At 38.3% G+C, this 16722-nt stretch overlaps 1 protein-coding gene across 1 annotated transcript in view; it reads left to right on the top strand.

Annotated features, from left to right (window-relative positions):
- Positions 1-10923, top strand: part of LOC124282247 (alpha-1,3-mannosyl-glycoprotein 4-beta-N-acetylglucosaminyltransferase A-like) — a 56974-nt gene extending 46051 nt beyond the window's left edge. The window contains 4 exon segments of the mRNA XM_046718234.1: positions 397-504; positions 2381-2574; positions 3068-3347; positions 4648-10923. Of these exon segments, the coding sequence (XP_046574190.1) occupies positions 397-504; positions 2381-2574; positions 3068-3347; positions 4648-4677 (612 nt within the window). The 3' untranslated portion in view covers positions 4678-10923.
- Positions 10924-16722: the final 5799 nt, after the last annotated feature.

The raw sequence follows: 16722 nt of genomic DNA, 5'->3' as shown, positions 1-16722 counted from the left end.
CTCATGTCTTTGTTGAATTAGGATTTACAACCGTTTAACAAACAAGGCTTTGTGAAACGGGATGAGTGAGTAAATGTGTTTAAAACCACAGCTAACTATTGTCCTGCTTCATCATGGTGGCCTATAAAGCCTGGGCAATGCAGACAGCGGGAGATACTTTGTGTCCTTAAGAAAGATTCTTAAGGTTGCAATAACCACAGAATGGCTCCAGAGGAGTAATATATAATTTACAGCAGACATGTGGTATGAATTCCAAAAATATTTTTTTATATTTTATAATAAAATCGATAAAACATTGTTCACTTCAGATGAATTGGAAAATTATAAGTTGTCTCAATTAAAAATATGTCTTAGCAGTTACAAAATGAATAAATTGATCCATTCTCTTTTTTACAGAAACACTGTAACAGAATGAAGCTTCAAGTGCGACGTAGATTCAAACCGTCTCTATTCCAGCATGTTGGCATCACATCATCTCTCAAGGGGAAAGTGCAGAAACTGAAGGTACTGTATTGAACACAGGGCCACCATGGCCACACAACATTTGGAAAAGTCCTCAACAGTGTTTAGAGAATAGGTTGCATGATGAGATATTTGGTTGACTGGTTTAATAATGATAATAGTCTGTTTATCATATGCATTGCTCCATGCATAATGCATGCTCGAAGCACCCAAACAATCTGATTATTATTTCTATGTAACTATAACCCAAGCTACCTGTTAGGCGTTAGAGGGTTATAGTCACATGACTTTATCCCACTGGGTACCCATTGCCAACAGAGGCAATTTTTAACAAACTCACTTGCCTAAGGTGAGACCACATATATCACATGTGCTTCGTTGTGGGGCAGGACTGAAGTCCTAAAAGTCCTATATAAGATATTGCTGTGTTATGCGATATAACAAACACACAATCCCACAGGTCCTACAGAATAGTCTTCATAACTCTGGTGAAAGAGTGTCAGTTAGAATAGTTATGGGAAAATTAAGACCCAAATTCCTTATGTTAAGGTTTATGTTGACCGCTGATTATAGTTCATTATAACCCGAGTTTGTTACGCACATTTAACTGACATATACAGCAATTGCCAGGACAATAAACACAATTTATTATATCCATTAGTTTGTTATCCCCCGCAACGCGTTTTGCGGGGGTATTAAAATGGACTCCGTCCATGCGTGCGCGTGCGTGCGTCCGTCCGTGCACATTTGTCTTTTCCGGAGCAGAACTCTAAAACTGTTCAATATTTCTTCACCAAACTTGGCACATAGATAGATCTGGTGGTGTACTGGTGCCTTTTGGTAGTTTTGGAATTCTGAATAAAACATTTTTTGCGTTTCCATGGCCAAAAGTTCGACTTAGCCTGAAATTGGTGGTAGTTCACTTTTCCGGAGCAGAACTCTAAAACCGTTCACTATTTCTTTACCAAACTTGGCACATAGATAGATCTGGTGGTGTACTGGTGCCTTTTGGTAGTTTTGGAATTCTGAATAAAACATTTTTGGCATTTCCATGGCACCGTGGCAACAAATTTGACTTAGCCTGAAATTGGTGGTTGTGCTCTTTTCCGGAGGTGAACTCTAAAACCGTTCACTATTTCTTCACTAAACTTGGCACATAGATTGGTCTGGTGGTGTACTGGTGCCTTTTGGTAGTTTTGGAATTGTGAATAAAATATTTTTGGCATTTCCATGGCAACAAATTTGACTTAGCCTGAAATTGGTGGTAGTGCTCTTTTCCGGAGCAGAACTCTAAAACCGTTCACTATTTCTTCACCAAACTTGACACATAGATAGATCTGGTGCTGTACTGGTGCCTTTTGGTAGTTTTGAAATTTTGAATAAAATATTTTTGGCTTTTCCATGGCAACAAGTTGACTTTGCCTGAAATTGGTGGTAGTTCACTTTTCCGGAGCTAAATTCTAAAACCGTTCACTATTTCTTCACCAAACTTGACACATAGATTAGTCTAGTGGTGTACTGGTTCCTTTTTGGTAGTTTTGGAATTGGTGATAGTGCTCCTTTCTGGAGCAGAACTTTAAAAACCTTTCAATACTCTCCTTCCACTTTTCTATACACACCTAAATATTTGACATAATCATACCTCGTAGACATAATCATCAAGAGTATTTTGCCATTGCGGGGGATATTGATGACTTTGTCTTCTTGTTATAATTCCATCATTGGTTCAAAACATAGTTTACTGAAAATTGAAAGGTTGAAGTGATATTATGTATTAAAGTAATATTACACAGAAGAACCCTATTGTTGTCAGTAGGAGACGGTGCCATCATCAACTCAGGTACAAGCCCAAAATCTTTCATAATAGCGTGTACATGTTCATTAACTACAAAACACGACTGTGTGGTTTATGTTTCAGGACAAGGACTTTGGCAAGCAAGGTTTATACCGTGCCCATGTGAATCCTGCTGCCACTCTTGCTTCCTCCCTGAAGACCTACCAGAAGTATACCCTTGTAAAGGCCTACATAGGTGAAACCTTCTACTGGGCCACAAGTCCCACACAAGGCGATGTCATCGACGTCAAGCTCAATCCTCCAATCCTACTGGAAAGGTGAGTCATTAGATTCCATTGTTATATTGTATTGTGCATGTGAGTCAGATGTCGTAAGGACTGATTAAGTGGTCCTCTTGCTCAAACATAGTAGATCAAACCTCAAACATCAACTATTGATTGGACAAACGCAGATTGAGATGCAAAGTGGATGTTTGTCGCCTTATTGCTAGATGATGGTTTGTTTATGTTAAGGTGCTTTGCACCCATTACTTTAGAACTATATCAAGCATGATTGGGTTGCAGTAAGGTACTTGAACTGATCATAAGGTACTTATTTGATCGGTTTTCTAGAAATTGGTGTGTCAAAAATGAAGTTTACAACCTTATGGATGACAACTTGTTGTTTATTGCATGGAGTGACATTTTGATGTAGATTCATACAACCGTCATCAAGCTAAGAGTGATGGCTTAAGAAGTTGCCTCCCATAAAGTTTCTGCTTCATTTCTAAGATAACAGGTGATAAAACTCATCACTATCTTCTCATTTCAGGTTTCTATTCCGAACTGGTAACACCGACCATTCTGATGACCGAGTCTATGACGGCACAATTGAAGTTCTTCCGGAAACTCCTCCAGAAAAACCAGTCCACCTTCCAAAGCTGGACTTCCCTCTCGGGGAAAAGCATGGCAAAGAAGAAGGTTACTACATCCTTGGGGTGTTTGATGAACATGGAGTTTGTGAAGGAGATGTCCCAGAAGATCTGGGGAAGATAGCAGTATTACGTATTCACTTCCAGTCAGACAGTGATCATTGGCTTGTTATTAGTGAGGTGAGAAGTTTTCTGTGCTATTGTAAGATTTGTAATGTGGTGTTATGTTGTTATTGATTCCAACACTAGCGGTTGAGTTATCCAGCAGAGTTCAGGGGTGATGGGGTAGCCTGCTGGATAAAGAATGTACTTGTCATGGTAAAATGTCATTTTGGCAAATTGTGTGTGAAGAGATCAGCAAAATAGCACCAACTCACCACAAACTCTTCTTGAAAGGAACCGGCACAGTGGTGTAGTGGTTACAGCGTCCGATCCCCGACCGCGTCATGCCTGGCGCTCGGCATTAATGGGTACAACAAGGACTGGTCGGCTTGGAGTCAGTATAATGTGTCTTAGTGGGGTATTCTTGCTTCACTGTGGCATGGTATCTCAATTGGCTAGCACTATAAAACCAGCTTCAGTCTGGGCTAGTACAAGCAGCTGCACATACACATACACACGCATGCATGTCGTCATATGAGCGAAATATTCTCAAGCACGACGATAAACCCTATTTCACCTCACCACCTCACCTTCTTGAGAGGGGCAGTATGTTAGCCCCGTGGTTAAAGTGTTTGCTCATCATGCTGAAGACACGGGTTGATTCCCCACATGGGTACAATGTGTGAAGCCCATTTCTGGTAACGTGATATTGCTGGAATATTTCTAAAAGCTGGGTAAAACCCAACTCACACACTCACTCACTCTTCTTGAAATGAACATGAGCCATTAGAAATTGAAAACCCTGTGTGTGTTTTCTTTAGAATTATGGCCTTGAAAAGTGTTTTAAAAACTAAATTACAAGTGGATTGGGGAGAAAATATGTAAGCATGTGTTTGTTTGTTCAAACGTGCCTGTAAAAACTACCGATATAATTTCATACTTTGTCAACAAACAGTCACCATGCCAACTGTTTTTCATAAAAGTAAAATGGATACTAAACAGTATGAATAATACATTTGTCTATAACCAAAAATCTTTTGGGGGAACGTACAGTCTGTACATGTTTCCCTTACTTTGTAACATACACTAACATTTCAGTGACACCACAGTTGAAGTTACACTGTGTCTAGTGCTTCAAGCAATTGCTCGTCACGCGGAAGACCCAGGTTCCATTCCCCACTTGGGTCCAATGTGTGAAGCCCATTTCTGGTGTCCATCACCATGATGTTGCTGTAATATTGCTAAAAGTAGCGTAAAACTAAACTTCGCTCAGTATTACTGTTAGGAAATTATTTCGTTGCTTCAATAAATTGTTGAATCGTGACAACCCTAATTTTCGATGTAACGATTTCCACTCATATGTTATTTCTCTTTTCAGATTCATGTGAAGGAAAAGAAACAAGTTTAATGAGGATCTTAAAGGCGTGTAACCAATCACCATCGTTGCTGTAGATATTCAACATCATATCATGTAAAACACTATTTCTGGAGGTTCATTTGAATTCCATTCTTAGGGAACCAGCCATAGTATTAGTCAATTCAAGTGTGATAATGTTGTTGTTTGGCAAGAAAAAGTCAATACAATAGCAAATGTTGCAAGAAACCAGAGAGAGTTTAACCTGTTCTGAGACGTGTTTGCTAATATATTTGAAGCTTGCCTGTTTCAAAGATTACAAAGGATCCACACATGATGAAGATGGTAGGAAGAAAATATGTTTCTTGGTTGTAATTTTTTTGAATATTTCATAAAACATCTTGGCCTCACTATATCATGAATATTAACATTTTCAAAATTTGTGAAATGTGGCAGACAAGTAGGACAACATTTTAGAACAGGCAATGATTGTTTGATACTAAAGGCAAGTATTGGTAGAACTGCTAGAAAATGTATTCCAGCTTCCAGCTATTAACTCAGAATTTTAGTGCTACTTTTACGTGTGTCAGAAAATTTGGTATTTCTGAGATGACCATGTATGGCAAATGTTGGGTTATGTGAGGTTGAGATGACCATGTATGGCAAATGTTGGGTTATGTGAGGTTGATAATGGATGTGATGGTACAGCTTTACAGAATCATATCTCGATACAACCCGGCTTATATTAGCCGTATCATCATGAAAAAAAAAAAAATTTCATTGTGGGCGTTGTGCAAATCTCAAATAATTAATTCTTGTGTGTCTCAAGTTATATCATTTCACAATCGTTGCTTAAAAAATTATTCAATATGATACTTTTAATTTAATATGCATTGTATTAAGTAATGCATACTCACATCACGCCCATAAAAAGAAAAATGATTTAACGTTTAGGTCTGTTGTCCCTTCCTAACACTGTTTTTTAAGATGGGCCTGTCATGGAGATCAAGCGTATTCAGAAAATAACGTATTGTCAGATGGAAAAAATGGTTCCTGAGCATCTTGATAACTTCGGGGTCGGTGGGGTAGCCTAATGGTTAAAGCGTTGGCTCGTCACACCGAAGACCCGGGTTCGAATCCCCACATGGGCACAATGTGTGAAGCCCATTTCTGGTGTCCCCCGCCGTGATGTTGCTGGAATATTGCTAAAAGCGGCGTAAAATCAAACTCAGTCAGTCAGTCAGTGATAACTTCGACATGAAGATCATATCTGTGTTGTAGGGTTACAAGTTGTCCTGAATTCATTTTACTGAACAATTGCAAGCCAGTTTTGAGAATGAAACATACTCCTGTGGGACATTAGAGTGCTTTTGGATATCTACATCAGTTCCACAGAAATGCTGTACAGTGATGGATAGGACAGGTTGAGTTTCATGGTGCTTTTGTTGAAGTCATTTGTCCTGTTTTTACTTTGTAAATACTTTGTTTGTGTTGAGAGTTGATATTGCAGAGAGTATTACCCTGTAATCAGAAAATGTGTAAACACATTACTGAGACAACTTTCTTACAATATATATACAACATATTTTCCTGTCTTGAGGAACATGATTTGTTATCTGTTTTAAGCGGTTTTCATTAACTTTACCCCTAACATATTTTTAGAGAATTTAAGTTGCCATATTATACTTTATTTATAGATAGATTAATTCATAAGTATATTTTAGACATTTGCTTGTAAAACTTGTGTTAATGATTCCTTGCTGATTGTTTTAGTTCAGGTGACTGACTTTACACCAAGTCCTGGATCATATTTGTTTAGTCATTTAAGTCAGGTTATTGTGCCTGCTTCCTGTTGAAATTGTTATTTAATTCACTTCAATCTAGTCAGTATGAATGGAAGAGTATTGACATAGTCATTTCATCAATTTACGTATGCGAGGAAAACCACCTCTCCTATGGAATGTGAAAGATAAATGTTTTAACCTCTGCTCTTTGTTTCTTTGCTCAGTCTGTTTTGGCATGCATACACAACATGGGATCAGAGAAATCTGTTCATTTTCAAGGCCTCAGTCTGATCTTAGAGCTACGCTGCCATAGCTCCTACAGGGTTGGTGTAGGGTAGCCAAGTGGCTAAGGTGCTGGCTTGCTTGTTACACCAAAGACCTGGGTTGGATTCCCCACATGTTTGAAAATTGTTCAGCAGTTTTGCTGCACACAAGACCAGTGTCAAAATTTTCAAAAATTTCTGTGCCCACCAGTAGTCACTTTATTTTAACTCTGACCAGTAGAGGTAGGTGATATTATTTATAGACTCACACATAGTCAAAGTCAGTTTGTTATTTAATATGTTATAATGATGGATTATTGGACACCTCCATGTGCCACTATAGAAAGATTTGTATAGTATTGAGCTAAGATGATATGGTGTTATGATGAAAGAGACTTGCCATTTGTAATAGATTGTTAAGTGAAAGAGAAACCAAAAATGGTTTTGTGTGAATGAATAATCATTTTAATCATCTATGCACGATGGGAACTAGCATTTTTTACACATTGTTAAAGAACTGGAACAAGATGGATGAGTTCCAAAATAGATATATTTTTAGAATGGGATGACTTGTAGTCTGTTAATCATGTTTATACATCTCTTATCTTATACATGTCCTTAGTTTAATTATTAAAGACAGATGATCCATTGTCACATGTAAATATACTTAAGTGTTGTATTTTTGATGCATGTTGTATTGTAAATAATAGCAATGCGTTTATGGTACAGTAGAACCAGGGTAGGGGCGGTGGGGTAGCCTAGTGGTTAAAGCGTTCGCTCGTCACGCAGAAGACCTGGGCTCGATTCCCCACATGGGTACAATGTGTGAAGCCTATTTCTGCTGTCCCCTGCCGTGATATTGCTGGAATATTGCTAAAAGCGGCGTAAAACCATACTTGCTGACTCACTCACTCACTAGAACCAGGGTAATCAGGGCGCTTTGGAATACAGGGGAGACAACTTCCCCTTGAATATGATACTAGTCACGACTTTTGACAAAGCATTCATTATTCTGGTCTGCAAGATTCTGTTACAAATTTGAAAAGGTTAGGTTTTAGACTGAAATTGTGATAACTTGCTAGTGTTTTACTGTCCTTTGGGACAGATATTTCTTATAGGTAAACCCTCGTCACGATATGGCTGAAATATTGCTGATGTGACGGTAATTTTAACTCACTCACTCACTGACATGACACAGAACATGCTATACTGATGAAATGGTCCATGATTTTGGGTTTTCTGCACTCATATACCTTGTCATCATCCAAGTAGTATTTTAAGGATGTTAACTTGTTATGCTTATCAAGTTATGATAGGAGTGTCTGTGGTCAGTTATGTTTATCAAGATCAGTAGACGATGAGATTGATTGTGTCCAATTTGTACTTTAGCAAGTCCTTTGTCATGTGATCACAAAATGGAGTTGAACTCCATTATGGTGAGACGATGTTAAAAATATAAATGATAGTAGATGGACAACTACTTTTAAATATAGTCTCAACTGAAGCATTCAACTGCAAACAATCACTGGTTTATCGGTTTCTTGAACTATGCCCAGACGAACTAACAAGGATCCATAGAACTCTCCTCGTTGTCCACTGTGTACTAACAAACGACATGAATTTCTCCAACAATTCACAAATGCATTTCATACAGTTAGTAGTAAGTTAGCTTTGTTTCCATACTAAGTGTTGTTTGATGTTGAGCGTATATTTTGGGGTAACAGTTGTCCAGCTGTCCTGACATAGTGCCAAACAGGTGCTTGACCTTGGTGTTCTTGCATGAAGTCAAAGATTGTTCCTTTACTGGTATTTGTTTACATATCAGTTCTTCTTTTAAAGGAGAAATGGAATTTGGTTAAAAAATATTATGTTGACATTTTATAAAGCTATTTTCAAGTTTGTCCTCTCTTTGTGGTGTATATAAATAATTTATATAATTACTACATATACTGTGGGAAATAAATAAGGGAACACCACTTCATGGCAGTGTTCCTTCGTTTATTCTCAGATTTCTTCCCACAGCACTATTCAAAGCTGGTGATGACAACTTGACAATATTAAAGGAATGCTTGAATTTTCCTGTGTTCCTTTATTTGTTTCTCTCAGTATATGTTCATTTCTTTGTAAGTGTTTGAAATGTTTATGAATTTGGCTTTAGTTTATTTGTGTAATATGTTGACTGATGATTGTCAAAAGGGTACATGAAAAACAGTTTTGATCTTTTCCTTTTTTGTGTGTTACTTTCATATATGTTATTTCAGAAACATATACAGCTTATATGGTATTGTTACCACTCATAATCAAATCTGTACTGTTGTGTTCTGTTGTTACATTGGATGATTTAGAATCAGTATTCATGTAAATCTGTGAAGACGATACATCGAAATGATCAAAAAACAAAACTGTATATACAGTGTTTCATGCTTTCTTCTCTGTGAACAATGGCACTTTATGTACATAATTTAGTTAGCTCCTTGCAGACCAATACATGTCTTTCCAACAGTGACTAGTGCCAGTGTAGATTATTCAGAGAATAACTTGTGAGCACGTTGAAATTATGGATTACTGCAAATTAATTTTGTAAGACAACTTTCAACATTATGTAATGAGGGACAGATTATTCCTCATTGTTCATGTGTTATTCTTTATTTTGTTCATTTCTGTGTTTGAGAAAGTGTAAAAACTTCGATTTCCCTGTAACTATAAGTTGAGACAGCAGCACATGTACTCTATTGTTGGATCAACATCACACTAAATTCACATGAAAAATATTATCTTAAATTATTTGTGTCATTGCATGTATATGTTTCAGTGGCCCTAAACATTTATACCTCCACAGATGCAAAACTTTGAGTCTTATTCTTATAAATAAATATGTCAGCAATAAAAAGTTCTCAGTGCTTGCTTATATCATTGATGCACAAAAATATTGACAATACAAAATCAGGAGATCAGTCAGCACAAAAACCAGTTCATTTTATTATCACCCAATCAGGAAGAGAAGATCCCTTAGTGGAAGTGACTTAATTAATTATTTGTTTATGGAAATAAATACTGTGTTTGTCAATCTCAGTTGCAATGTATTTTTGTTGCAATATACATTAAAACCTCCTAAAATTTAGCTCAAGCAACATTTGTTATGATTATAGTATTGCTACGGTATTAGTGGTCAACAGAAATCCATAGAAGTGACAGGGTGATATTCATAGTTACTGACCGGTTTCAAGGGGTTATATGGTGTGAGATACCTGGTGATGTGCCCCGAGCTGGTAGTCTGGTAGTGTAAACACAGAGTGCATCACACCCATTGGGACAGTTTGTGAATCTTATCACAGATATCTGAAAAGCTAGCAGACAACAGAAACACATCCAGAGTTATCACCCTTTCATTATATTTGGATATACTCGATAACTTGCAAATAATATAACCTGATCGTTGTGTTCACATTTGTGAGAAGTTCAGCCCTCCCAGCATGGTATTTATATTTTGCTTTATCTGTTAGAGTGGTACATAGACATGAAATTCAGTAACCAATCAGAAACGAGTATATAAATACATTTAAAATTCACACCACTGGGGTGTGTTATAATATCCATTGTTTCAGTAATGTCTTCCTGGTACCTTCCCAGTATATGTACATGCATAGTTTGGAATTTGAATGAAGATTAAAGGGAAGTTGGTTGGGGGCACTAAGAGCTTATCAGAGCAATGTGTTTATACAGTACAGTATTGCATGTGTTTAGTGTTCTTCGTGGACATTCTGTATAGACTGTTATCGTAGTGACATGGGACAGTGTAAAATGTATGGATAATTTATAGCAGAATAAGGCATTCCTAAATTGGTAATTGCTCAGATACATGTATACTTTGTGCAGAATATTTAAAATTTGCTTTGACCTGTAAAGCACTTCACATACAGCAGGTAAATGCTAGACCTATTATATTGATAGCAGACAGGTATGATAAAGGCTCTTTTGTCTCTCAAATCTTCCTGATATCATGGTTTTGACATATAACCATGCAAAATGTGTATCTATGGCTCAAAGGTGCCAAAAGACTGATTTTTTTTATAACCTTCACGAACCAATTTTATGACTGATTAAAAGTTAAAAGATAGTTATTAATACAATACAAACTTTGAATCAAGCTTTTCACGGATATATTTCACCTTGAACTAAAAAACATAATTTATTGCTCATTATAGCAAATCTTTTGCTTTTGAAAGTACCTGAAGCAAAATTCTGCATTTTTAGAAAAACCCAAACTAATCATCAACCCAATTACAGAGTTTTTGCAACACTAAAATTTTCAATATTCAGTGGGATATAAGGGCCTTTATCCTACCTCCATATTTGCTTTCAATGTGGAAAGCATCCGCCTTGATCATTCTGTTATTATGCAAAGAAAAATTTATAGATCATTAGTACATTCAAACATTTGTGGTTGTAAATTTTGCATTGTGATAAAGTTTAACCCAGTGGTTGTTCAGATTTAAAACACTACAGATGAAAAATCCAAAGTAAATCCCATAGTACATTTGACACTGTCCCAGCATGTGGAGCAGGTGCTTGTGTTGTCTTCCAGTGTAAACAAGTGATGTGTGCAGATATTGTTGTGTTGGCAGAATGCAGTTTACTTCCTTGTGTGATGTGTTAATGTGTGTTGTTAATAATTGAAGTCAAAGTAGCTTGAGACATTATGTAGCTTAGAGAAGAATTTGAACCCAACGGCTTCCATGAAAATGCCTTTTTTGTTTAAACGAGGGCTATACTCAGGTGTTCAGTGTCAGTCCATAAAATAAATGACAAGTGTGTGTATAAAATATTGTTTACAGACAATAAACTGTCTGCTAAACCAGATTCCGTTGCTATAACACCCAAAATTGAGGTGAAAATCATGTCACTAAAACAGACCTTTTGTTTGAACGATAAGAGTTAATTCTAGATTGAAATTCTTCATAAAAATGGGATAATTATATCAAATATTCTTGGACAGCCAGTTTCAGAGAAAAAATATTTTGATGCTGAAATAGGATACTCACTGGCATAAGTGTATGATATTAGGGAGTTAGTTCTCTGTGCCTGTTACCCGTTATGCAATCATACACTGAATGTCCTGTGTTTACCATAATAAGCAAGCTGAGTATGTAGAATATTTAGGGGCGGTGGGGTAGCTCAGTGGTTAAAGCGTTCGCTCATCCCGCCAAAGACCTGACTCTTATCCTCACTTTGGTTCAATGTGTGAAGCCCATTTCTGGTGTCCTCCTCTGTGATATGACTGGAATATTGCTAAAAGCAGCGTTAAACTCACTCACACTCACTCACATAGAAAATTTAAAGTGGGTCACTTTCTAAAACAATATCCAAGATTAATTTGCTATTGGAGATGAAATGTTAGATACTCACTTACTTAACATGTGGATTAGACTAATATACTTTTGTTATTTACCTGTTGTATACCTTCTACACTGCAATGTTATATGTAAGAAGAAATTGCAATATATACAAGAAAATAGTGTCTGGTAAATATTAGAGATTAGCACTTATAGAGATTACTTTACAGTTAGGTGCAACATGTGAAGGTCCAGGTTAGAATTGATCTTCAGTAGCCCATGCTTGTCATAAAAGGCAACTAACAGGATCGGGTGGTAAGGCTCACTGACATGGTTGACACATGTCATTGTATTCCAATTGCATAGATCGATGCAGATGCTGTTGATCTCTGGATTGTCTGGTCCAGACTCGATTATTTACAGACCACTGCCATATAGCTGGAATATTGCTGAGTGTGGCGTACAACTAAACTCAGTCACTCACTAAAGTTAGGGGAGAAGTTGGTGAGGACATGCTTTTGGGAGGAAAGGCAAATACAGAATTCATTAATGCAACAATGGTGGTGTCAACCTGCTAGCATTGTAGCAGTGTTTCCATGGTAAATAAATACTGTAAGTGCTGGTTATTATGTTGTGGATATACATAATCAGCATTGGTGGATGCAGAGGTGTGCACCCCCTCTTTTGTCCTGAAAGTTTATTAAATGACCATTGAAACTCTCATGAAAATGAACTGTGTGCACCACCCCTTTCTCAAAAGCTGTATCCACCCCTGATCAGGGTATCCTATACTAACCAGATCTACACAGGTGTGTTTCTAACCAGTCGAGATTTAAAATATCAGATGTGTCAAGTATGTAACAAGCTGTTAATGGATCATGTTTTAAAGATGTGTGTACAGCATTGTATATGTTTATAATATGTAAACAAAGAATATGTAAGTGATACCAGTAGAAGTGTATGTTTTGTTATGTAATGTTGATGGAGTAGAAGCATCAGACAGCATGTAAGTCCAGGTGTTCTAGCTCCTATACTTGCTACCCTTTGTATTGCAATACAATTCAGACTTAACACTAGAATTGTATTGAGAAGGAACAAGCAGATATTTCAGAAATAAAAACAACATAGTATACATATAGTGTATGAGTTTTTTTGTTTTGGGTTACACTTATTCTACTGATCTTGACAACCATAATGGTGGTGGTGCATGGTCCTGTGCATATTGGGGCGGTTGGGTAGCCCAGTGGTTAAAGCGTTTGCTCGTCACACTGAAGACCCGGGTTTGATTCCCCACATGGGTACAATGTGTGAAGCCCATTTCTGGTGTCCCCCGCTGTGATATTGTTGGAAAATTGCTAAAAGCAGCGTAAAACTAAACTCACTCACTCACTCCTGTGCATAGAGCCCAGGGGCCCGTTTCACAAAGCGCAACAATTGACAGTCGTAATTCTATGTTGAAGTGTGGGAGTTATGATCACCTTAGTGCTATGATCGTTTTGTGAAATTGGCACAGTAAAAATTCAGGTGAAGTTCAGCTACATTGGTCAAGGAGAGCCCTTGCTGGGTGACTGTTTGGCAGCTTGACTCCTCAGAGTTTGTAGGACTTCAGTTCTGGCCCACACTGAAGCACACACCACACATGTGGTCTCACCTTATGCAAGTGAAGGTGTTCAAAATTGCCTGTGTTCACCCAGCAGTGAATGGGTACCTGTCTATTATTATATGGATTCTGGGTTAAAATTGGTGTTGGTGTTGAGTTCCCTAAACCAGTCATAATTTTCAACAGAAATGTATTGAGCGCTCAGTTTTTGTGACCTACTGGAGAAGAGAGTATTTGAGGCTTGGCGGTTTGATACCTAAGTCATTTATTTTTTAAGATGTTTTTTTTGTTGACATTTCAAGTTTTTGAAAGAAACGTACCATTAATGAGGAACTAATCGTCTTGTCAGGAGGGTACCGAAATGAATTAATCCTTGGATGGTCAGAATCAAGGAGATTGATCAAGATAATAGGCATATGAACATGGTAGCCTATAACAGTTGACCTGTTGTCATGAATGTTGTTTCAGATAGTCATGACTGACATCCAATGATCGAGGGAAAAATACCAGCGCCTTGAGCAAGCACTAGTTGCCTGGATATGTGCGCTATATAAATATCATATAATAATAATAATGACTATCACAGGATCTCCTTGAATAGATATGATGAAATTAGACAGTGTATGAAATAAAGGCAGGCTCGATTTCTGACGGTCGGTCTAACTTTACAGCTCACCAGCGGATGGTCTGATAAAAATTTTACATGTTCCATACATCTGAGTAAATTCAGCATATCTTGGTGTCTGGTCTGGTTAAATCCATTTGGGGCTGGTAACATTTTGAAGTTACCAGCCCTGGTGTCTGGCTGGGTTTTTCGCTTATTTCATACACTGAATTAGACCTGGTGGATGTTGTACACAGCAAAGTGAATACCATTCAACTGACTGACTGAGTTTGGTTTTACGCCGCTTTTAGCAATATTCCAGCGACATCGCGGCGGGGGACACCAGAAATGGGCTTCACACATTGTACCCATGTGGGGATTCGAACCGGGGTCTTCGGCGTGACCAGCCAACGCTTTAACCACTAGGCTACCCCACCGCCCCGAATACCATTCACAGGGCGCAGGAGCAGCTATGTTGTTTATGCACACATGAATCTCTTCCCAACCGGTGCTCACTCAACCCTATATTCGCTCAGATATGGTGAAAGGTACCGGATTCCTTTAGGCAGTAAGTTCTGGCTTGATGATTTGGCTTTACAGGTGTTTTTGAACAACAAACTTTAGTCAGTGACTGTCGACATTACTTGGGATAAACAGGGGACATGTTAGACATCTACCATCAATTTGGCAGCTGGGTTGCAGAAGGACAGTACCATGAGGACAGTAACAAAATGCAGGTTCCAGGGAGTGTAAAAGTAGAAATAACCCCAAAGGCAGTAGTTTACTGACTACACATAGAGATTTATCATTACAAAACGAGTGGGTGTTGAATATGGAAAATATTCCAACCAGATATGTTTAAACATTTTGCTTTATTCACGAGCGAAAGCGAAACCAGTTCAAACATGCGGTTCGTGGACAACGAACTGTAATTGTTGACACTCTGGACGTTTCTGTGCCCCGATATTTGCATAATTTCAGTTTTCTGACAACTCATAAGATATTCAGAACACGTGTGTCAGTAATAAAGGCGTATCCTCAATTACCGTGAAGCGTATCTATCTGGCTTTATTACACATGTACCGCCTCCGTGGTGTAGTGGTTAGAGCGTCTGCCCGGAGAGCGGAAGGTCGCGGGTTCGATCCCCGACCGCGTCATACCAAAAGACGTTAAAATATGGTACTTGTTGGTCACTGCCTGGCGCTCGGCAGTTTGACAATGTTGAGTAAACAGGTCTGGCATCACCAACTTCCGGAGTATGTTGAAAGATGTCTTCCTGCTTCGGAGGTGGCGTTATGTTATCGATGATTTGTATTCGAGGTCCTAAAGAAAGATATTCAGAACACATGTGTAATAAGGTGAGGTGAGGTGAGGTGAGGTGAGGTGAGGTGAGGTGAAATTGGGTTTAACGTCGGGCTTGAGAATGTTTCGCTCATATGACGACGTGCATGCGTGTGTATGTGTATGTGCGGCTGCTTGTACTAGCCCAGACTGAAGCTGGTATTACAGTGCTAGCTCACTGAGATACTACGCCGCAGTGAAGCATGAATACCCCACTCAGACACGTTATACTGACTCCGAGCCGACCAGTCCTTGTTGTACCCATTAATGCCGAGCGCCAGGCAGTGACCAGCAAGTACCATATTTTAACGTCTTTTAGTATGACGCGGTCGGGGATAGAACCCGCGACCTTCCGCTCTCCGAGTGGATGCTCTAACCACTACACCACGGAGGCGGTCCAGTTGTGATACGTACATCAATTGATTAAATTAATTAATTTCATTGTGATCCGGTACACAATGGTGGCAAACGCCGAAATACACAAATCCATGTAAAACGAATAGCATATGTTTCCAAATATTCTCAAGCACGACGTTAAACCCAATTTCACCTCACCTCACGTATCGCACCTTCAAAATGAAATATATTGAAACTATTTAACACCGTGTGTACTAAATCAATATTATTTTCTGACAAATGCATGTTCAAAATGTTATTACTTTGTTATGACTGATATAACGTTTTGTGGTCAATTTCTGGAGAGGGCATGTGTTCAGTAACATACTGACGTGTATATTGATGTTATTGCAACCTAAAGAGTTCCACAGAGAAGAAAACCGAAATAATTCAGATGTTTTTCTTAACTTCCAACGAACATATGGATTCAGTTAAAGGTGCGAACCATGGTATATATACTCATGCCAATCATGGTTGTCACCCCTCCCCACCACCCCAACCCCAACCCCACCTCCCACCCCACCAAGCCCACCCACTCACACACACTCTCCAATTAAAAAATGAAGGGGTGACAACCATTATTGGCATGAGTATATTAGAATTATAGCCAATCATCTGGCTAGAGGTATTTCGTATTTTTGATAAATGATGATATTCGTTTGTGGTATCGAAGCACCGATGTTACCAAATCATGCACGTGACCAGGAGGTCACTCTAGGAGTTGATTTGGTGAGTACGTTCTATAATGTAACAGTCTGTAATTAACTCTACGTACAGA

The sequence above is a fragment of the Haliotis rubra genome, unplaced genomic scaffold, assembly GCF_003918875.1.
Source record: "Haliotis rubra isolate DU_JTF1 unplaced genomic scaffold, ASM391887v1 Scf1, whole genome shotgun sequence".
In the NCBI taxonomy this organism is placed as follows: Eukaryota; Metazoa; Mollusca; class Gastropoda; order Lepetellida; family Haliotidae; genus Haliotis; species Haliotis rubra.
The sequence above is the reverse complement of the archived record's forward strand: the minus strand, read 5'-3'. Positions and strand labels throughout refer to the sequence as shown.